Consider the following 19,239-nt stretch of genomic DNA (forward strand, 5'->3'; position numbering starts at 1 on the left):
AAAAAAAAAAAAAAAAAAAAAAAAAAAAAAAGAGCTCAGGAGGGTGGCGTAGATATAATTATATAGCTAATCTTAAAATCAAGCCTCCATTTTGCTAATTTGAACAGTTTCTGAGCTTTAAAAATTCAACTTGATTTCACCTAATCAGAGATATCGTTCTTTAGAGGGTCCATTCGGGAGGAGGAAGTTGACTCGTCTCGAGTAACACCTTCAGACCTTCTAGTCCCGACCAGTTCTGTTATCCTTACGTCGTATTCTCCTTCTTTACATTATCATCAGTCTCCGCAATCATAAACTGTAACTGTTGTTTTCTTGATCCGTTGATAATGATCTGACGACTGTGACGTTGCTCTGAAGACTCGGTTCTGCTCCCTGGCCACTTTTTTCGCCTCAATAACAATTCCGACTACAAAGATGTTGATCATCATAATCTCTCCTTTTCTTAGATTTCAATACAACGGACAGAGATGCCCATGTATGGTTTTGTTAAGTTATTATTGGAAGGAACGTAGTTTTTGTACAACTTTTACCAAAATTTCTCGACGACAAACATCATCGACAACCTGAACAAATATAATCTAACATAACAGTAGTAGAAAACCCTGACAAAACTAGTTTACAAACAATAATAATAGAGAAAAGCAAGATCCTCAATCGCCTAATCCTTTTATTTTTTATTTTTTCAGGCAGTGTTAGAATCGCCATTCAAGTCATGAAAGAAAGATTTGACCCCTTCGTAAGTGGACCAACAGATTGCTGCAGCAGGCGCATGAAAGAGCATTCTCGGTAGCCATCCCCTTAGAAGTCCTCTGTATCCGTCCTTCTTCACTATCGTCCTCAGTACATCGTTAATCGAACCACTAGTGAAGCGGTCGCATCCACACACACCCTGCACATCATCACCACATACGATTTGAGGCCATATATCACACATTTTAAAGCAAAAAAATAAAATATCTGATCCCTCCTCATCAGACCACACTTGAAAGGGAAAACATATTTCCTACACTCTGTAAATGCTATAGTAATAATACAAGTCGTGCCGCAGTAAGACTGAAAGTGATAGCTCAACTGGGAAATTTCATTGCCTGAAACCATAAAACACTCTACCTCAAACCTGAAACCTACTGGTAGAAACATTGAAACCAGATAGCTATTCAACTTTCAACATAACTTGTCAAACCTTGAGAAACTTAAACCGCAACTATAAAATTATGTTGCAGCTCTAGCACATGATGACCATCTGCCAATAGTCTGATAGCTCTTTTTACACAAAATACATCATCTAACCACTAAAGGTGAAACAAATCCATCTAAGAAGCTTTAGACATTCACATAATATTCGAAAACCTAGACACGAGTACGAGTTTCGAGACTTAAAGCATCATCTACAGAAAGCGTTCTGCAGCACTGCACACATCAAGAAGCATATAACCCATCTATCGTTTGTTCCAATCTAAAAACTATACAAATAAGAGACAAAGAGCAAACAACCCTAGGGAGAAAGAATCATTCACCTGACATTGCAACTGCGTCTTGACAACATCAAGCGGCGTAGTCACAGCAGCTGCCAATCCACCAGCAGCAGCTCCTGCAGTGGCATGAACCAACCAACCTTCCTCATCACTAACCCTTTCAGGAGAAAACTCCATCAACCCCTTCTTAGCCGCCTCGTAAGTCGCAAAGTGCACAGCGGTAAAAGGCGCGTTCATCAAAACCGTCGTCCTATAAGAAGCATAGAACGCACGAAACCCTTCCTCACGCATAACCCTCTTGACACAATCCCAAACTCCTTTATAAGTCCCTTCACCCATCTGCAACCTCTGCTTTACCATATCCATGGGAGTAAAAACAGCATCGCTCGATATAGTCGCGAACACGCCGGAGATCGCATGAGCGGCGGAATTGTTCTGATTCCCAGCGGATAAGAACTTCTTCGAAACCTCGTAGAAGGAGAAGTAAACGGCGTGAGCAGGTCCAGCGCCGAGACCCATAGCCCAAATTCCTCGGTACAGAGCTGAAGGTCCTTCCTTTTGTACTATCGAACGGAAAGCTTGCCGGATTCCGACGGGTTTCAACGGACATGGCCGGAGCGCTTGCATATGGGTCTTCACGGTGTCGACGGGAAACATCGCCATGTGTTCGACGGAGCCAGCAATCGAACCGGCGATCATGAATTGCCAGAATTTAAGGCCGTCGTGAGCGGTTTCATGTTTAAAATCCGGTGACTGAGAGACTTGCCGGAGATCTGGTTCCTGGAATTTGGGAGCGGTTGTAGCCTCCGTAGCCATTTAGGGGTTTTGGGCGTAGATCAGGAGGCACTCGGCGGCTGAGACCTTTTATAAACCTTGGATTAAAAAAAGTAGGGTTTTTGCGGAAGGGGTTAGAGACAAAATTAGACCAAATCGGAATAGTGAAATCACCGACGAAGAGAGACGGCGGTGAAAACAGGCGTGATGTGGGTGGAGAGAGATTGGTGTGGTGGACTACATTATCTCATGTCATATAGTTTTTGTTTTTTTTTTTATTTTGGGTTACCAACCAACCTCCCTTGTTGTCGTCCAAAGGTTTGAACTTTCTTCCACATTTTTTTTTTTTTTAATTTCAGGTGGAAATATTCGAACCGGAACTCTGTTCCTATAAAATTCGAGACCTTTAATTGGTTGACATGTTTGTTTTTTGAATTGTCACTAACAGCTGATGAGAGAAATAAATAAATTTTGGACCAAGATGTTATACCCAATCCGGTAAAACAATACCTCAAACGGAACAAGAACAAAACCATACAACACAACTACCGTTTTATGCTTTGTAACTATTTTACATTTTTACTAATCAATCATCGTTTACTTCTTTCTCACCGCTCTAAGAAAGTTGTATCGCTTTCTATCACGCTTTCTTTGTTTAGTTTTACTTTGGTTTGCGTCCTCTTGTATTAACTGACCGTCAAGAAAAGTTATCGGCAATATGTTACACATAAATGTCTGATTAAAAAGTTCTTTGCATTAGTGTCTTTACTGATCAATATCACAAACAGTTTGGAGCTCTTTTTTGGCTACATATATATACGAGGCATGATTGACAACATATTTGCCAAAAGGCTCGAGGCTACTGTTAGTCATTAGCCGGCTCGTCGAGAAAGTTGTTCCTGAAATGTGCTCTCAAAGATCTTGTCAGCATTTCCGACCTCAAATCCATCGCGTCGGTGTGACTCTCGTATCTGCGTTTTGTACATTTTGTAAGTGTCAATTCAAAATGTTTTGTATATCATCATCATGTTATGCTGGTAACTAAGAGTTCTCTAGGCAGTAATAGGAAGCGCAAGAACGTATCAATACACAGTAAGCGGATTCTGATATCACTTACCTCGCTTTCAGGTACATTTTGGTATTGAGGAAGCACAAGGCGTTCAGCAAACTCAATGTATGAACAAGGGATAGATTTGGTGACACCATCAGCGAACTTGAAAGAAATTGAATCTGCTACAGTTGAGCTTTGCAGTAAACCACCATCAGGGCTAACTGGAAAAAAGTGGAAAAATATGCGTCACTCATTGTAAAAGCCCATTAGCTTAATATCAAATCTTTTAACCAAGAAAATAAGATTCGTTTTGAAACCTTTCAGTACTCCTCCTTCAGAGTTCAATTTGAGACCTTTTTCTTCTAGGAACTGATTGAGCTTCTTAATTTTGTTTAGATGAGATTTAAGCCGATGGACAGAAATCGTTACATGGTTAAGAGCATAGCCATTGACAAGGGTCCATGCTGCATATTCACTTTCCCTGTAGATCAATTTAGCCCAACATGTACACCTTCAGTTAGGAATCACTACTCTAGCTTGATCTGACAAAACCAGGATAATTAAGGAAGGTCATGTACCTAGCCAATTGCTCAAACTCAGAAGAAAGAGGCTTTTCCCAAGTTAAGGTACCCAAAGCACTAGAAAGAGCAGCATACTTTTTCCCATTGGGCGATGCTTGAGTGTACTTTCTGATCACATCCTAGAAACAAGAGAAATTGCCTTCAAATCTCATAACACAAACAACCATCTAGGATCAATCCAATGACAGCATATAATTTACCTGAGTCTGTGAACTCATCTGGTCCACAAGGAGCTCTGAGATAAAAACTCTTGGTAAAGGACCGTTAACGCCGCTTCCACCAGGAATAGCAGAAACATCAGGAGGTGCAAACCACAAAGCTCTAAGCTTTTTAGCTGGAAATTTCAACTCATCCATCGGAGTATACCCATAGTCAAGGAAAAAGCTTGCAAGCGAGTCAATCCCATAACCACTAACCTAAACACATTTCAACCAACAGAGTCCAATAGTGAGTAACTTAACGTTTATTAAATAAGTTTTAAACTTTGAGACTGTACTTAGTGAAGTGTAAGATCCCAGTTCTTAGAAGCAGCCAAAACAAAGAGGGGGTTAAGGAAACTATACCCCAAACGTTCTAAAAGCGAGATGGTCATAGCAAAGTTGGTCGCCATCAACGGATCGAACAAGTTCCAAAACGGATTTAGGCGTCGGGTTCCGATTTAGATAAACTGTTTCCATCTGACCTAAGACACTCCTGAAGAAAGATTCAGCAACCTGATTCAAGTGTAAAATACCAAAGTTATGCACCCACAAGCCAAAAAGTATCAAGTCGTCAAAAACAATGTTTCGACATATAAAGCAAAAGAACGAACCTTTGAAGAGGATTCGCGAGAATCATTGTTTGATGACATCGAGGAGTCTCTTCCAGAAGCAGAGATAACAGAGAGATCGCGTTTTCTGGCGGAGGGAAGCCGAATGAAAGATCTAGGAGAGCTGGAAACAGAGAGTCTCGATCGTAACGAAGTAGGAAAAGAACGGTGGAGAGAGGCTTTAATGGCGGAGGAGTGGAGTGAAATCATGGTGGAGAAGTGGAGATGGTTGGTTTTGTCGCCGGGAAGCGTTTGATGATGAGTGAGAAAGCACCGATCGTATTAATGGAGCTTTCGTAATCATCTTCTTCTCTCATAGAGAGAGCCGTGTCGTATTAGATACTCTAATCATCTGACTAGACGTGGCGATATTATCATTGCGATTAATTTAACTTTTTTGGTTTACATTATTATACTTTCATTGGATAATCTGTGTAAATTTGTTGATTTTCAGAAGAACATACTATACGAAGTACGACTACGAGGTTACCCTTTTTGTGGCCCAATCTTATCAGATTTAGTTTAGTTTTGGTTTGGGATGATCAATAGTTAATGGGCATTTCATCTATTTTTTGGGCTCTTTTATATATGACCGGTTTCCTAGTGGGCTTCTGATGATCTATAAAAAAAAAAAATAAAAAAAAAAGAGGAAGGAAAAAAATTTGACTTTAGCAGTCATTGTAAAGTTCGAACAGTAATTTGGAAGTGCAAAAAAAACAGTCAAGAGTTTCCAACATTCCATCGCCACTAGTCACACGACACGATCAAAAACCAAAACAAAGAATCTAGTGATATTTATGTTTCAAGTATGTATGTTTATCCTCAAAGTTTATCAATTCCATATTTTTTGGTTTAGGGTTATTAATTTATAATAGTCATTAGTAGGCATTTTTATGCTAATGATGGAATCATGCATATGAGAGATTGACGGTAGTTTTGAAGATCAATACATATCAGAAAAAAACGTGGTAGTTGATATTGTAGTTGGTCCCGACAGAGGAGGAGTAGAGTAGCCTACTACACATGTGGTGAACCCATTTTTAGCCTTACAACCCCACCAATTCGGCAAACACTTGCCATATACGTCCTCTTCATGTAATCTTAAATATATTTTTGCATCTCCTTTTTTTCTTTTTTTTTCCTTTTTGTCAATAAGATATTTTCATTTCAGTAAGACAAAGTTGTAAAAGTCGATAATGATATATCAGAGCTACAAATAATAATAACAGAAATAAAGATGGAGATATTTTTCTTCCAGATATTTCTTTTTCCCTTTTTAAGTCTCCCTTTTCACGAACCGTCCCTACAAATAATTCAAAAGATTTCCAGGGAAATTTCGTCAGAACAAAAAATATTAAGTTAGGCTTCCCTAGCACAAAATTAGTTAGAGCATGACTGAAAACTAAATAAATACTGTATACTTAAAATGAGTTATGGTTAACAGGTTAAGACTTGAAATGAAAGAGTGTAGGAGGAAGAAAGAATAAGAAAGAGACCTTAAAACGAGGTCGTTTATCAGCGTTGAGTTTTCGGACTTGATACCTTATCTTCTTAGAGAAGAGTCTACTCTGTCTTTTCTCTTTGTATCTTAACACACTTGCTTCTCTTTTCATGTTTCTCTCTTCCTCTATCACTGGAACTTCTCCCCTCTGCAAACACTTTAAATCATTAGTATTAATTAATTAAATCACTAGTTATAACTTGCAAAACAAGTAAAGGATTCACACAAAACTAACATAAAAGGAATTGGCTGGAGATGAAGTATCTGTCCACAGAGGTTTCTGGTGATCAGACCAAGCATCGATAACTTCTTGATGGTTCAGATTCAGCTTCAGACCCAACTCTTTGTCTTCATAATCCGTAGGCTTATTGTCCCAAAACCTGAAACTTGAGCCTTCTTGATCAGTACTCAAACTTTTTTCTTCTTCACCTATATCTTCATCTTCGTCTTCTCCCCAAAAATCCCATTTGAGTTCGTGAGAGCAGCTTAAACTGTCAATGGTGATGTCGAATATGCTGTCGAAATCATCTATAGAATGGTCTTGAGAGAGAGCATTAACAGACTCGAAGGTTAAAGAAGGTAGAAGATCTTCTTCTTCTTTCTTCGGCAACCTTTGTGTATCCATAGAACTCTTATCTTTTTTTTTTCTCTCACTCTTTTTTTTTTTTCCTTCACTCTAAAATGTTTTTCTTTGTAAATCCGTCACCATACGAAAAATTATATATAGATACAATATTTACAGAGGTAGGTGTTTCTTTAACACTTTTGATATGTGATGGAATTGATACGACGTTGCATCTTATCCCAAAAGTGGTGGAAAAATCGAAAGCTGATTGGTTGTGAGAGTCCAGCTTGGAACCAATTGTGGGACCTTCTTACTGGTCCTTTGGCTCTCGCCAGAGACCATTTCACCCATGTGTTTCATCTCTATACTAGTTGCCGAGTCCTAACCTCCTAGGGGCTAGGAGAGAAAGAGAGAGAGCTATAATATGAATTTTGAAAAGTATTCAAAATTTCTACGGAAACACTTGTACACTTGTGTTGTGTAGCATATACAATTATACATGATACGGAAATATTTAATATTGTTACTAAGAAGAGAATAAGTTTTATGGCAAACTTATTATTAGATCTTGATTTCTTGAATGGTTGAATGTAGTCTACTTCCCTTTCGAATGCCCTAAAGGTTGTAGCATCAATTGGGTCATACACAGCGTGAATCTGATTCTGTATCTCGGATCATCTGAGTGGTACGGAGATCTTCCAACATTCGTTGGTTACGCTTCTTGATTCCTCCTCTGAACAAGTTGCTACGTGTGCAGTCTGGATTTTTAGTGTGTTGAGTCTGCCTGGTTCGTATCCTCACTTCCTTGCTTCTCAAGTACTCTGCACCTTGTGCCTGAACTGTTTGTGAATTGAGAATTATTCAGAACAATTAGGTACTTTTTAATTAACACACCGTTAAAAGTTTCTGTCCGTTCTGATGGATCCACACAATAGTTGGTAATAGTCAGTTTATAAATCATCAATCTTTCCAACCAGAAGATTTTCTAAGATCATCCACAACTCAAATGAAAATTCCAATACAGTAAACATGACTGTTACATCTACAGCCTTGGGAGTTAGGAGGAAAGAATTTCATAACTACATTCGCACAGATACCATTATATTGAAGGTAAGGGAAGGAGGGAGTAACATATCTTCAAACAAAAATGGAATGACACGAAGCAAGCAAAAAGAAAATTCAGAACTCTGTTCCAAGCAATGAACATGAGAACATCACTTACAGAAAACAATATATCAATGAATGTACCTGAACGTGAAGATGTTAACGAGGCAGCTGAATCCCTTAGTCTCCTTACTTTCTCAGAAGCATCAAATATTTCAGAAAACTCTTCTGATTTAGATTCAACAAGACTATCCTTCTTAAGGCTCAATAGCGCATTTTCAGAAGCCTAAAAAAGCCAAACACAATGTCATAGTAAGGATAAGTCAAGAAAATATACTCCTCAAAAGAAAAAGCACAAGCCAATGGAAAAGAACCAAACTGATATGTAAATCCATGTGGAACACATAATACCATATTGCCATGTATCCAAATTGGTAAAACCACATTTTGATCATCCAAGCATGAACTTGTTAACAGTCACCTAGTAAGTCATCACTTTCGATTGAGCATCTCAAGAATCTCAAAACCTTCCTCTGACATAAATTTCTCACAGTAATACTAAAAAGCAAAGAGCTCATAGAGTAAATTTACCTTTCCTGCAATAGAAGGGAATCCATTTTCCATAGATTGAAGAGCAAATTTGGCCCATTCTGAATGTGAAACCCTTAACCACAAACAGCTAGGAGACTTGAGCTCCCTCAAATTCAATGCCTCATACCTCATAGCCAAACAACTCTACTCCATATATAACAACACACATACAAATTACAATTAGTAATTCTAGAAAAGAGCACTAATCAAATTAGCAAATCTTCAATAGTTTCGGATTTGAATCAAATCTACGAGGACAAGAATACGAACCTCCAAATCACCGATAAGAGCAAAAGCACGAGCGAAGAATTCAAGTACGGAGAGCTTTGCAACGATCGATTCTCCAGAGAGCTCACCGAATATAGCAGCCGATTCAGATCTCATGAAATCTCTCAGTCGGGATCTAATCTCTGAAACGGATTTCACATTCATTGCGACCAGAGACAACTCGAGAATCCGAAGAGACTCTTCGTCGAGCCTGCAAAATCAATTAGAAGAAAACCCAGTTCTCTGAGACACAACATCACCAAAGAGAAATTGAGAGTTTCAGATGATTCGGAGGAAATCGAATTAAGGACCTTCTCTCTTGTATCCGGTTGAGAAAGAGATAAGTCTCATCAACGTTCATCTTTCCCAGATAGAGAAGTTGTGGCGGGTCTCTCGAATCTTTTCCGGTGTTTCGAATTTCCGATCTTCCCCTCTGATTTGAATTTTATGGCGCATTGTTAATTTTTGACGGCGCAGTTTAAGAACTAGAAAGAGGCCGTAACCCATCAGTAATTAAGGCCCGTTAAGTTCAAAACGACGTCGTTAAGGATCACCTTTTAGGGTTTTTTTTTTTTTTTTTTTTTTTTATGCAAGAGTTTCGTCTCCGTTTGGGGTTTCTGAAGGCAAATTGCTAAATTCTTCCACCGGACGATTCGACAAAAAAAAAAAATGGTGAAGGGACGTCAGGGAGAACCTGTCAGGTTATATTCATCTTCTATTTTCTCTGATTCAGTACTCGCGCTTATTATGCTGAGTAATCAATCTCGTTAATTAACCTTTTTGTATCCATTAAGGCTTTTTAATTAAGTTGTTGCTTCACTCAATTTTGTTTGTTTCTTTCTTTTGATGCAGACTCTATGTCAGAGGCACCATACTTGGGTACAAAAGGTGCGCCATTGTTTACAGATTCGTTAATTTTTTGTTTTAGTTCTGGTTTAGTTTATATGGTTGGTTAGTACACTTTGTGACCTTAGATTTGTTGTGTTGCTTATAGGATTCGAATTTTCTTAAGATAATGATTTTACTTACTGTTTTTTTTTTTTTTTTGACAATTATTTTACTTACTGTTATTATCCCACAAGTATGGTAATCACATGTCTTACATTTATATCACAAAACAGAACTTATCTTCTTGTACTTTGATTCCGAACTTGAATAGTTATTTTGTGAATAGGTTGGTTCTACTTCTACACATAAGCAAAACAATCTACCTTCATCAAGTGTGTGATAGGCTGCAAAGTGTTGTTGTTGTTGTTTCTGGTTTGTCATTAGTCAGAATGTGTCCTTAAAGACGTTTTATGGTTATATATGAATAGGTCGAAGTCAAACCAGTACCCAAACACGTCCCTAATCCAAGTCGAAGGAGTTAACACCACGGAGGAAGTGGGATGGTACAAAGGTAAACGAATGGCTTACATCTACAAGGCCAAGACAAAGAAGAACGGTAGTCACTACCGATGCATTTGGGGCAAAGTCACAAGGCCTCATGGTAACAGTGGTGTGGTTCGAGCCAAATTCACATCAAACTTGCCACCTAAATCTATGGTAATTCAAATGATTTTCCCTACATAGCTATTGTTGTGATTTGTTTGGGGTTTTAATATATAGTTTGGTGATTGTTTTCGCAGGGAGCTAGAGTAAGAGTGTTTATGTATCCGAGCAACATCTAGATCTTTGTGTAACTCATCAACTGATTGTTTTTTTGCCTGCAAAACCTTTTGTCACGGAGACCTTCTCTTCTTTATTATTTGACTCTTCTTATATATTGAAATTGAAGTTTTTGAAGAAACAAATTGGTTTAATTGAGCCTTAATTATGAGTTAACTATTTTGCGTTTGAGTTAACGAAAGTCACAGTATCAATTTGAAAACAAGTTTTACAATTTAGTAGACGACGGAATCGAGACACGTGGCTTTAGAAGCTACACGAGTCCCTTTAACTTTGGTACCACACCAATGTAAACATGACGTGTTTATCGAGAGCATCGAGATATTATTATTATTAATTGAACGGCGACACAAGACCTTGCCTTTGTTGCATCCATGGCGTCGATGCCGAGCAAACTTCTTGTTCTCCTAGTCTGCTACGTCTTTCTTCTCGGCTATGCATCATCGTTATCATCTGATATATCTCTTCCATCTTCGTCTCCGAAGGTCTCCTTGGCCCTGTACTATGAGTCTCTTTGTCCGTATTGCTCCGCCTTCATAGTGAACCACCTCCCGAAGCTCTTCGAAGACGATCTCATATCAATCGTTGATCTTCATCTCTCGCCGTGGGGTAATACCAAGCTCCGTCCCGATAACGTCACTGCTGTTTGCCAGGTCCTCCTTAGCTTCTTCGTTCTCTCTTCAATTTTACGAAATCGATGTCTCCGATTTCGATTGAGTCAAGCTTTAATTTTATGAAATTGGTATTTTTTGATGTTGTGTGTGACTGAGATTTGTCAAATTGGTACTATTTTTGTGTAGCACGGGGCATATGAATGCTTCTTGGATACAGTAGAAGCCTGTGCGATTGATGCTTGGCCTATATTGGTATGTGTGATGATGAGAGATCTGATTGTCGCTGTCACAAGCTTGTACAAGTTGTGAGATAACTTTCCAATTTTGTTACTTTCGATTGCAGAGTGATCATTTCCCGTTCATCTACTGTATCGAGAAGTTGGTGACTGAACACAAGTATGACAAGTGGGAGACGTGTTATGAGAAGCTCAATCTCAACTCAAAACCTGTTGCCGATTGTCTCAGCAGTGGACACGGAAACAAGGTTACTAATCCCTTCTCTTTGTGTAGCTTAAGTTCGCCGCAAATTCTTGTTACTGAATGCTTTCTTTTAGTATTGGAACGTTTGCCATTCTGCAATGGTGTTGCCTGGTCAAGCAAGGATTAGAGAAGAATGCCATATATGGACAGTTTTATAGGCTGACTCCTACTTATCTGATTTACCATGATGTTCTTGTTTTGAAGCTTCTGGGTTATAGATTTCACGGACTTGTGCATTCAGTTTCTAATCTTTTTATTTGCTGCAGCTTGCGTTGCACTATGCCGCTGAAACGAAGGCACTTCAGCCTCCTCATGAGTACGTACCCTGGGTAGTCGTGGATGGTCAGCCACTTTATGAGGTTCGTTTAGTTTGCTTCTTTTCACAATCTCCTGAAGTAATGAATTCTTAATCTTAGCCAATTCACTCTCTCTCACTCCTCATGCATGAATATGATTAGGCTATAAATCAGTTTTGAGTCATTGAGACTGATAAGTATTCATTCTTTGGTATCATGTATATGAGGAAGCCATGTTTTATACGGGTGCAAACCCCTATGAGCGGTTTCCAAATGTGAAAAATCCTTGTTCGTGAGTTAGATGGGCCTAAGCAGTTTCGAATCAGGGTATAGTCTTTAGTTGTGTTCCGCATACGGGAAGTAGAATTGCCCCTAGGCTTGTTGGCAAAAGCTGATGAGAACTGAACTGTTTTGAGGAGCATATAAGTTTGATTATTACTACCTGTACTGATGGTTCAGTTTCTTTCATTTTAATCCTCTTCACAAAATGCATCCACTTGTTTAAAATTTGAGATTCTCATAATCTTATAAGATTATTGCGGTCCGTAATAATCCATTGATCAATGGGTAAATAATATCTCTGTATGTGATTGTGTTCGATGTTTCTTGACTTTGAACCTAAGCTTGTTGTCTTTTTCTCTTTTACTGCAGGACTATGAAAACTTCATAAGCTACATCTGCAAGGCTTACAAAGCTAATAAAGTGCCTGGCGCATGCGCCAAATATTCATCCGGCAACTTCATTCGCAGTTTCAACATGAAACGCTTCCCTCTGGTTTGCCGGAATGGAGTTAATAAGATGTCGGATGTGTTGGAACGTATCAAAACCTCTTTATCGTCATACATCAACATTGCAGGCATGCTGTAAACCCTTCCTCTTTCTTTTCACCTATGTGACAAGACAACACACCCTAAAAAGCTATCTAGATCCTGGGATGTGATGAATATATATGTTTCAGAATGTGTGTGTGTTCACAACCTTTGAAGAATCTCATTAGTATGTTATCAGAATGTACTGTATGTGTGTTTGTTCACAGCCTTTGAAGAATCGCATTATTAGTTTTATATGTTTGTTTTATTAATTACTAGACTAGTTGGTGAAAAAGATGCAGTACTTAAAAGGTTTATATTAAATTGTCTCCTCTGTTCGGCTCTGGCAATTATTTATTTTTGGCGAAAACGTATATTTAAGTTGGCTTGAGTCCAAACAGCCAGAGACACCTATCACTAGTAGGAAAGTAGCCTAAGGGTTGAAGATGGAACAGTACTGAGTCTTGAGACCGTGACGCACTACTAACGTCGACGTTGACCATACGGTCCATACCATCGATATCTCGAAATTATGTTTATATATCGCAATCGATAGTTATATAACACAAACGTATAGAAAGACTTTAAACCTTTCTTTCTCGACCTCAGACGATTAGACGATTAGACATAAAGAAAAACTTTCCTCATACGTGTATACCAAGTTACTAACCATTATTGGAGTCAAGGGAACTGACTATTTCAGCCTAGTAAATTTGGGTTATTAGTCAAATTCGTCTCCCTCTTATTCTACATATGAATGTTGCCACATTCACTGGATACTTATGAATGAATTATCCAAAAATAACATATTAAATCTATGTTTAAATACTAGAAACTTTACTCTAAGTAGTAATTTGGAAAGACCAAAATAAAATAAAATAAATGATTTGTTTTTTGACCAAAATAAAATAAAATAAATGATTTGTTCTTTCTCGTGTCCGTTGGGCAAAAAAACAAAGAGTATATGACATGTCACATGGTTTGAATAAAGTAGACTGTTTATATTGTTTTTAAGGGGGTGGCTGGCTGACTGATGGGTCCATCGTCCATGTATCGTTCTAGTCTCTATCAAACTGAAATGTAATTAATGTATCTAATTGGTTACAACCTTACAGGTATAATCATTAATTATAGTAGGATAATAAAATGTGGCTTTGGCTGCTGGCTCGTCTTTTTCATAGCCCATGTGGTGGTGATTAGGAACAAAACAAATGCGGATAATGATATTGAAGGACCACTAATTTCTGAGCTATCTTTCATATATAGGGGTGAAAACGTCTCAAAATATACAGACTCGTAATGCAAACGCTATGATTACATTACATATTGGCTATGACGACTTTTACATATGGTGACTTTTACTTACGACTATTACATTACATATTGATTACGATCTTATAATGGTCAACCAAAAACTACGTCATTACTGACGACAGGGAAAAGAAAACACTACTTCCATTACTTCACCATTGTACTTTATAACTTGACTCCGTTGGACTAGACTAAAGTATTTGAACATTGCATTATTCTTTAAACCCCATTATATTAGCTAATCGACATTATTATAGTTGCTAGAATTGTTTTCTAAGACAAAATCTGATCATTGAATTGCAAAACAGAAGTTTCGTTTTCAAAATAGAACGTCAATATAATATCAAACTGACAAACAAATTATAACAACTTTTTTTAACAAAACATACAAGGCAAACACCTAAGCTGTAACCTGTAAGGGTTAAAAGGTAAAAAGGGTTGAAGAACACACGTGTGGAATGACACGTATTAGAACACAGTGAACACGAGGCCTTTGTCGGTCGGAAATAGTGGGAAACAATACTGTCTCAAGAGTCACGATCTTGTTCTCTGTTCATGTGACTTTTACCATATTTCCAAGGTTATTTACGTACACGTGCGTCTGTACGGATATGAAAGCACATACGTACACCTAGCTACTACTCATGAGACTAGACATAAAATAATTATTCTAACCAATATATATATATGGTCACTTATTTTGTTTTTGGCAATTAAAATTACACAATTTTGAAAGGAAAACTGTATATATTTTTCTTTAGAAACTGATTAGTTTACATGCATGTACCGTATAAATAATTATAAGAACAAAAAAAAGAGCATGAGCATTAGAACTTGTGTATGTGCGCAGACACGCAGATGTGATACAAGGCATTAACAGGAATACACGAATTTATAACTTTTCATACGTTTTATATATAGTCCGCTAAAAAGTATTTTGAAACTATTTGCTTGAAAATATTTATAATGTGGGATTACTAAAGAGGTAAAGACGACATTATATCTTCAAAAAAATAGTCATGTGAATACGATACATTCCTAAGCTACACAGATTAACGTATGTCTGAACGCAAGCTGAGCAACTCACCTCTGCTTTTTGATCATTTGTCTCTTTAATTAATCCGTCATCCTCTTCGTCGCTGATATCTGAAAAGTAAGATCATCTGCATAATTCCTATAGAAAATATATAATATGAAAAACATTATTGACAATCAAATCTCATGATTTGTTTCAATGATAACGTTTTATCAGAATCGAAAAAAGTAAGATCTACATAATTCATGATATAAGAATTTTTCTAAAAAACCGCATTAGTCCTTGAAAGTATGTGGTCCGAATTTTATAAAATTCAAAATTCAAGAACTTAATGCATCAGAGATCCACTGAACAGAAAAAAGAAAGAAAACAAAAATCTCAAAAAAAAAATTGATAATCAGTAACCACGGAACAAGAGAAGGTGAAGGGAGTTCCATACAAACATATTAATAAGTATATATATCATAAAACCAAGAAAACCCTATAAATAATTAATATTACTACATAATATATTAATTAATCTTGATTAAGGCGGTACGGCGACAGACGGAGCACCGACGTTACAAGCGTCGCCGTCACTCTGTCTCGAAGAAGCGACGTCAACTCTAACGGTGGTGACAGTTGGTGGCCGTTTCCGTTTCTTTTTCTCGTAAGGGATCCCACGAGCCTTTGCCTGACTCTCTCTTACTTCCCTCAAGTAAATTCTAACCGCACGTGCGGCGAACGGGTTTGAGTCCGGCCGTCCACCGTTCTCCTCGTAAGCAGCTCTCAGCCGTCCGATCAGAGCGTCGAGAGATCCCCAAGCCTGTTTGAGAGGGCAAGAGCAAGGAGACGGAGGCTGCTGATGGCCGAAGTAAGGGCAAGCCGCCACGTGGACTTTGGTCTTACCGAACTGATCGAGGTACTTGAGGAACTCGATCACGTGCGCTCCGCTACACCGTGACAACGCAAGAGGAGGCTTGTGGTTCTTGAGGTACTGCAAGAACGTGTTCCAGTCTCGTCGCTTCTGTGACTCGTACCTGCTAGGTGTAGCCGGTGGCGAAGAGACGAAAGATGGACCTGGGTCGTCTCCTTTTACCGGGTCGGATCGATGTGACCCGGAATCCACCGATTCCATTAGGGTTTTTTTCTTTTTCTTTTTCTCTCTTGTGTGCTTTTGAGAGAGTTTTGATTTAGCGTCGATTTTTGAGAATAATAGAGAGGATCGATAATTTAGTGTTTAGTTAAAAGAGAGAGAGAGAGAGAGAGAGAGAGAGAGAGAGAGAGAGAGAGAGAGAGAGACTTTGTTTTTGTTAGGTTTCGGGGTTTTATTTATTTAATTGTTCAAAACAGACAAAAAAGATTTAAAGGAAACAAAAAAACAGAGGGTTTTTGGGTTGAATAGTGTGAATTGTGAAATCAAAGAAATTATTAGGATATAGAGAAATTAAGAGTGGAAAATAGAAGAAATGTAATAAGAAACTAAATCACGTGGTCATGGCCCTACTCACAGGCCACTTGACACTTTTTTACTATTCTATTTAGGTCAAGTGTGGGCCTTTTGCTTAAATCTTTCTAATTTTTGTTTTTATAAAATGAATACCACTATTATTATTAGGAGATATTATTTTCTTAAGTTATTAGAATTATAAACCAATCAGGGAAATTGCAAGTATGGAAGATAGATCTGAATTATTAGTTTTTCTTATTTAATAATTACTTTGTTTACATTGTATATATAATGCTTTGTTGGATAATCGAATTGAGGGCTTCGTATGTGTATCGAAAACCTTGTGTTTAAAAAATATGTTACTAGCTATACTTGCTTTCACAAAATATGGTTACAGACTTACTGTATAACAAAAAATCATAGTTGATGTATAATTTGTAAGTTTATCTATTTTATTTTGTAACCAGTGATGGTAGGTATTACTGTATTCGCTGGTCGTTAACATTTCAAATCGTATGTTTGAAAGATGAAAATCGAATACACACTCAAACCACTAAATCTCGGTAGAAATAATGCTCCATACCAAATGCAATTCATTTCTGTTCTCATTTTAGATCTGAAATTCATAGTTACGAAATTAACGACGTTTACTTTCAATGTTTTTTTCTTTGTTTTTTATTGGCTTTTTCTTCTGGCGATGTCGAATTCGCTCGTTGAAAACGCATCTGATTACTTATTAAAGATGGACCACAGTGTGTGTGTTGAGCGATATCAATGAAATGACTAGTTATTTGGAATCTGACAAACATAAAAGTTGGAAAATTCAGAGTCGAGTACATCTCCACCATCCAAATATGGAAAAAAATAAAAACCTATTTGGCCCCCACCCTGCACTATACATATGCGTGCGTGTGCTTCAAAAAAAAAATATATTTCTTACATTTTGATATTTTTAGAATTTTGTTCTAAGCAAAGTTGTAGAAGTCACATAAACATCTCACTTTCCTTTGTATCCGTTTTTTTACAGGTTCCAAAAAGTATGAGATATATCTTAGGACGGGACTGATCGAGCCATAGGTTTTGTTTTCAGGCAATCCTGATTGGATTTTCGGTGTTACCTAAACCCTTGGTTAAATAAATATTATATGAAAAGGTTTGGGTAGGTCAAACTAGCAATCTAGCATGAAGACGTATGTTTTCATTATTTCTCAAAACTAAATGATACTTTATATATTCTTTATGACATCAATGAGTTTGATATATATATAGAGATGAACGTACCACCACATATAAACTAAAATTAAGCATACGCGCATAATTATGGCTACCCATTTCTCAGTGTATTGTTGTTTGTAATTTAGTTTAGAATGCATTGTTGTTTCTTTGTTTTATCCAATAACTCAATAAGAGATTAGGTACTGTCCTTTTTAACATATATATATACACAATATCATGGTATGCCCATTGACAGGACGTCTTGATTTTTGTATATGGATTTTTTCTTGAATCGGAATGCACTGTGTTAATTATCAAGATTCTTGCAAGTATGACAATTTTGTTATAAAGGGTTATGACTATCTATAGTAAATTTTTGCCTGAAAAGCATTCTGTTTTGCGCGGGACACTAGCCAAATGAAAAAGGTAAGAAATTTTCTTTCCGCCTTTCCGGATTGACATGATTTACATAGACTTAAAGTCATTTCTATGGTGCACACACACAAAAAAAAAAGACTTAATATCATGTCTTAGTAAGGTTTTCTCATACATAATTCAAATAGTACTCTTTTATCTAAGGCAAAAATTCAACATCAGAATATGTTAAGAAAACAAAAGAACAAAAACGATCGGGATCCGATGCCTAGTTTTGTCTACCACTATGATAATTAAGGAGGCCATATAAGTCAATGTTGCAGCCCCCACAAGGTGTGTATGAACAATAAAAATAAAATATGTATAAGAATGACAAAAAAAAAAAAACTTAAAATTCAAATAATTGGTTGGTGACTTGGAGCTTACGACCCACCACCCAAACACATCAATAGCTTTATAACGACTATTCAATCTCATTAATTTGTTACCCTGGTGGATGGTGATCATATCAAACGATACCGATTTATCTCTCCACAGCTGCTCTCAAAGAATTCTGAGATGAGAATTCTGAGATGAGAATTCTGAATATAAGCTGAATTTTGCAATGTTCTGAGAATTCTGAATATCTTCATACAATTGTTACAAAGGATCTCTTCACAATTTATCCTATTAGTAAACTAAGAACACATTATTTTCGTAAGCGGTCCCGTAGCTCAGTTGGTTAGAGCGTTGGTCTTATGAGCCGAAGGTCGCGGGTTCGAGCCCCGCCGGGACCATATTTGACTATTTTTACACTTTTTTGATTTTTTGCTATTCTTAACGGGCTTTCTCCCTAAAAAATAGAGTTAATATCGTATGGGCCGATGACCCATATATTAAACTGATAACTTTTGTTGTTTTTGATAAAAAGTTGAATTTTATTTCAATTTTCAGATTTTTTTTTTCAATTGTCGATGATAGTGTCCGTTATTATATATGACGTAGTTTCTAAAATTTTACTATGTCACACTCAGAAGAGATAAAGGTTAATCAGTCTCGGTCATAACCCAAGGAAACTGAACTGTATCCTAAAAATTAATCGACAAGACAGTAGTTTCAGCTGTATCTGTAGTATTAAATTTAATTTTCATGAAGAATATATAACATTTTGAAATTACAGGACATTCGGGAGTATAAATAAAAATATTTGGTGGATAAATTAAGAACTGGGTTACCAAAATGCAGCCCAGAGATATCTGCAACCATACTCGCAGTGGTAAAATAAAAAAACTTTAAGACTGAGAGTTGTC

The 19,239-nt window shown here is 37.2% G+C and overlaps 7 protein-coding genes and 1 non-coding gene across 11 annotated transcripts; 3 read left to right on the forward strand and 5 right to left on the reverse strand.

The window, feature by feature from the left end:
- Window positions 469-2,580, reverse strand: LOC104765065 (mitoferrin-like). Its single transcript, XM_010488731.2, has 2 exons — window positions 1,518-2,580; window positions 469-889 (listed from the first exon to the last, which is right to left on the reverse strand). The coding sequence occupies exons 1-2, from the start codon at window positions 2,289-2,291 to the stop codon at window positions 683-685; spliced, it is 981 nt and encodes a 326-aa protein (XP_010487033.1). The 5' UTR covers window positions 2,292-2,580; the 3' UTR covers window positions 469-682.
- LOC104765072 lies at window positions 2,957-5,044 on the reverse strand. The gene is made up of 7 exons (XM_010488742.2): window positions 4,693-5,044; window positions 4,445-4,594; window positions 4,082-4,297; window positions 3,879-4,000; window positions 3,618-3,781; window positions 3,367-3,521; window positions 2,957-3,220 (listed from the first exon to the last, which is right to left on the reverse strand). Exons 1-7 carry the CDS (start codon window positions 4,897-4,899, stop codon window positions 3,122-3,124), a joined length of 1,113 nt encoding a protein of 370 aa, XP_010487044.1. The 5' UTR covers window positions 4,900-5,044; the 3' UTR covers window positions 2,957-3,121.
- Window positions 5,960-6,894, reverse strand: LOC104765082 (zinc finger protein CONSTANS-LIKE 8-like). 3 transcript variants are annotated; one of them, XM_010488768.2, is made up of 3 exons: window positions 6,426-6,894; window positions 6,232-6,338; window positions 5,960-5,992 (listed from the first exon to the last, which is right to left on the reverse strand). In XM_010488768.2, the coding sequence occupies exons 1-3, from the start codon at window positions 6,813-6,815 to the stop codon at window positions 5,980-5,982; spliced, it is 510 nt and encodes a 169-aa protein (XP_010487070.1). In that variant the 5' UTR covers window positions 6,816-6,894; the 3' UTR covers window positions 5,960-5,979. The 3 variants fall into 3 exon arrangements, with proteins under 3 accessions (XP_010487070.1, XP_010487064.1, XP_010487055.1); XM_010488762.2 differs by having other exon boundaries at window positions 6,186-6,338; window positions 6,426-6,893; XM_010488753.2 differs by lacking the exon at window positions 5,960-5,992 and having other exon boundaries at window positions 6,002-6,338.
- Window positions 7,183-9,143, reverse strand: LOC104765103. Of its 2 annotated transcripts, none has more exons than XM_010488778.2 (5): window positions 9,029-9,143; window positions 8,721-8,928; window positions 8,451-8,594; window positions 8,004-8,145; window positions 7,183-7,594 (listed from the first exon to the last, which is right to left on the reverse strand). In XM_010488778.2, the coding sequence occupies exons 1-5, from the start codon at window positions 9,076-9,078 to the stop codon at window positions 7,395-7,397; spliced, it is 744 nt and encodes a 247-aa protein (XP_010487080.1). In that variant the 5' UTR covers window positions 9,079-9,143; the 3' UTR covers window positions 7,183-7,394. The 2 variants fall into 2 exon arrangements, with proteins under 2 accessions (XP_010487080.1, XP_010487088.1); XM_010488786.2 differs by lacking the exon at window positions 7,183-7,594 and adding an exon at window positions 7,755-7,890.
- LOC104765118 (60S ribosomal protein L35a-1) lies at window positions 9,314-10,506 on the forward strand. The gene is made up of 4 exons (XM_010488797.2): window positions 9,314-9,418; window positions 9,570-9,605; window positions 10,034-10,262; window positions 10,346-10,506. The coding sequence occupies exons 1-4, from the start codon at window positions 9,387-9,389 to the stop codon at window positions 10,385-10,387; spliced, it is 339 nt and encodes a 112-aa protein (XP_010487099.1). The 5' UTR covers window positions 9,314-9,386; the 3' UTR covers window positions 10,388-10,506.
- On the forward strand, window positions 10,695-12,679 carry LOC104765129 (gamma-interferon-inducible lysosomal thiol reductase-like). The gene is made up of 5 exons (XM_010488802.2): window positions 10,695-11,038; window positions 11,186-11,251; window positions 11,343-11,483; window positions 11,746-11,838; window positions 12,427-12,679. Exons 1-5 carry the CDS (start codon window positions 10,760-10,762, stop codon window positions 12,640-12,642), a joined length of 795 nt encoding a protein of 264 aa, XP_010487104.1. The 5' UTR covers window positions 10,695-10,759; the 3' UTR covers window positions 12,643-12,679.
- On the reverse strand, window positions 15,084-16,209 carry LOC104765136 (protein LIGHT-DEPENDENT SHORT HYPOCOTYLS 6). The gene has a single exon (XM_010488814.2). The coding sequence runs from the start codon at window positions 16,046-16,048 to the stop codon at window positions 15,458-15,460; it is 591 nt and encodes a 196-aa protein (XP_010487116.1). The 5' UTR covers window positions 16,049-16,209; the 3' UTR covers window positions 15,084-15,457.
- Window positions 18,653-18,726, forward strand: TRNAI-UAU. Its single transcript has one exon. It is a non-coding gene; the product is annotated as a tRNA-Ile (tRNA).

The sequence above is a fragment of the Camelina sativa genome, chromosome 3 (genome assembly GCF_000633955.1).
Source record: "Camelina sativa cultivar DH55 chromosome 3, Cs, whole genome shotgun sequence".
NCBI lineage: Eukaryota > Viridiplantae > Streptophyta > Magnoliopsida > Brassicales > Brassicaceae > Camelina > Camelina sativa.

What these genes read in the sequence shown, in the direction of transcription:
- LOC104765065 (XM_010488731.2), bottom strand. Translation starts at nt 2,291, where the DNA reads ATGGCTACGGAGGCTACAACCGCTCCCAAATTCCAGGAACCAGATCTC. An exon ending in AGACGCAGTTGCAATGTCAG is followed by an intron (nt 890 to 1,517) that starts GTGAATGATTCT and finishes GATGATGTGCAG; the next exon opens with GGTGTGTGTGGATGCGACCG.
- LOC104765072 (XM_010488742.2), bottom strand. Translation starts at nt 4,899, where the DNA reads ATGATTTCACTCCACTCCTCCGCCATTAAAGCCTCTCTCCACCGTTCT. An exon ending in TCGCTTTTAGAACGTTTGGG is followed by an intron (nt 4,298 to 4,444) that starts GTATAGTTTCCT and finishes AAATGTGTTTAG; the next exon opens with GTTAGTGGTTATGGGATTGA. An exon ending in AGATGAGTTCACAGACTCAG is followed by an intron (nt 4,001 to 4,081) that starts GTAAATTATATG and finishes TCTTGTTTCTAG; the next exon opens with GATGTGATCAGAAAGTACAC.
- LOC104765082 (XM_010488753.2), bottom strand. Translation starts at nt 6,815, where the DNA reads ATGGATACACAAAGGTTGCCGAAGAAAGAAGAAGAAGATCTTCTACCT. An exon ending in CTCCAGCCAATTCCTTTTAT is followed by an intron (nt 6,339 to 6,425) that starts GTTAGTTTTGTG and finishes AAGTGTTTGCAG; the next exon opens with AGGGGAGAAGTTCCAGTGAT.
- LOC104765103 (XM_010488778.2), bottom strand. Translation starts at nt 9,078, where the DNA reads ATGAACGTTGATGAGACTTATCTCTTTCTCAACCGGATACAAGAGAGA. An exon ending in AACCGGATACAAGAGAGAAG is followed by an intron (nt 8,929 to 9,028) that starts GTCCTTAATTCG and finishes TTGATTTTGCAG; the next exon opens with GCTCGACGAAGAGTCTCTTC. An exon ending in TCCCTTCTATTGCAGGAAAG is followed by an intron (nt 8,146 to 8,450) that starts GTAAATTTACTC and finishes TGGCTTTTTTAG; the next exon opens with GCTTCTGAAAATGCGCTATT.
- LOC104765118 (XM_010488797.2), top strand. Translation starts at nt 9,387, where the DNA reads ATGGTGAAGGGACGTCAGGGAGAACCTGTCAG. An exon ending in ACCATACTTGGGTACAAAAG is followed by an intron (nt 9,606 to 10,033) that starts GTGCGCCATTGT and finishes ATATATGAATAG; the next exon opens with GTCGAAGTCAAACCAGTACC. An exon ending in ACTTGCCACCTAAATCTATG is followed by an intron (nt 10,263 to 10,345) that starts GTAATTCAAATG and finishes TTGTTTTCGCAG; the next exon opens with GGAGCTAGAGTAAGAGTGTT.
- LOC104765129 (XM_010488802.2), top strand. Translation starts at nt 10,760, where the DNA reads ATGGCGTCGATGCCGAGCAAACTTCTTGTTCTCCTAGTCTGCTACGTC. An exon ending in GCAGTGGACACGGAAACAAG is followed by an intron (nt 11,484 to 11,745) that starts GTTACTAATCCC and finishes TATTTGCTGCAG; the next exon opens with CTTGCGTTGCACTATGCCGC. An exon ending in ATGGTCAGCCACTTTATGAG is followed by an intron (nt 11,839 to 12,426) that starts GTTCGTTTAGTT and finishes CTTTTACTGCAG; the next exon opens with GACTATGAAAACTTCATAAG.
- LOC104765136 (XM_010488814.2), bottom strand. Translation starts at nt 16,048, where the DNA reads ATGGAATCGGTGGATTCCGGGTCACATCGATCCGACCCGGTAAAAGGA.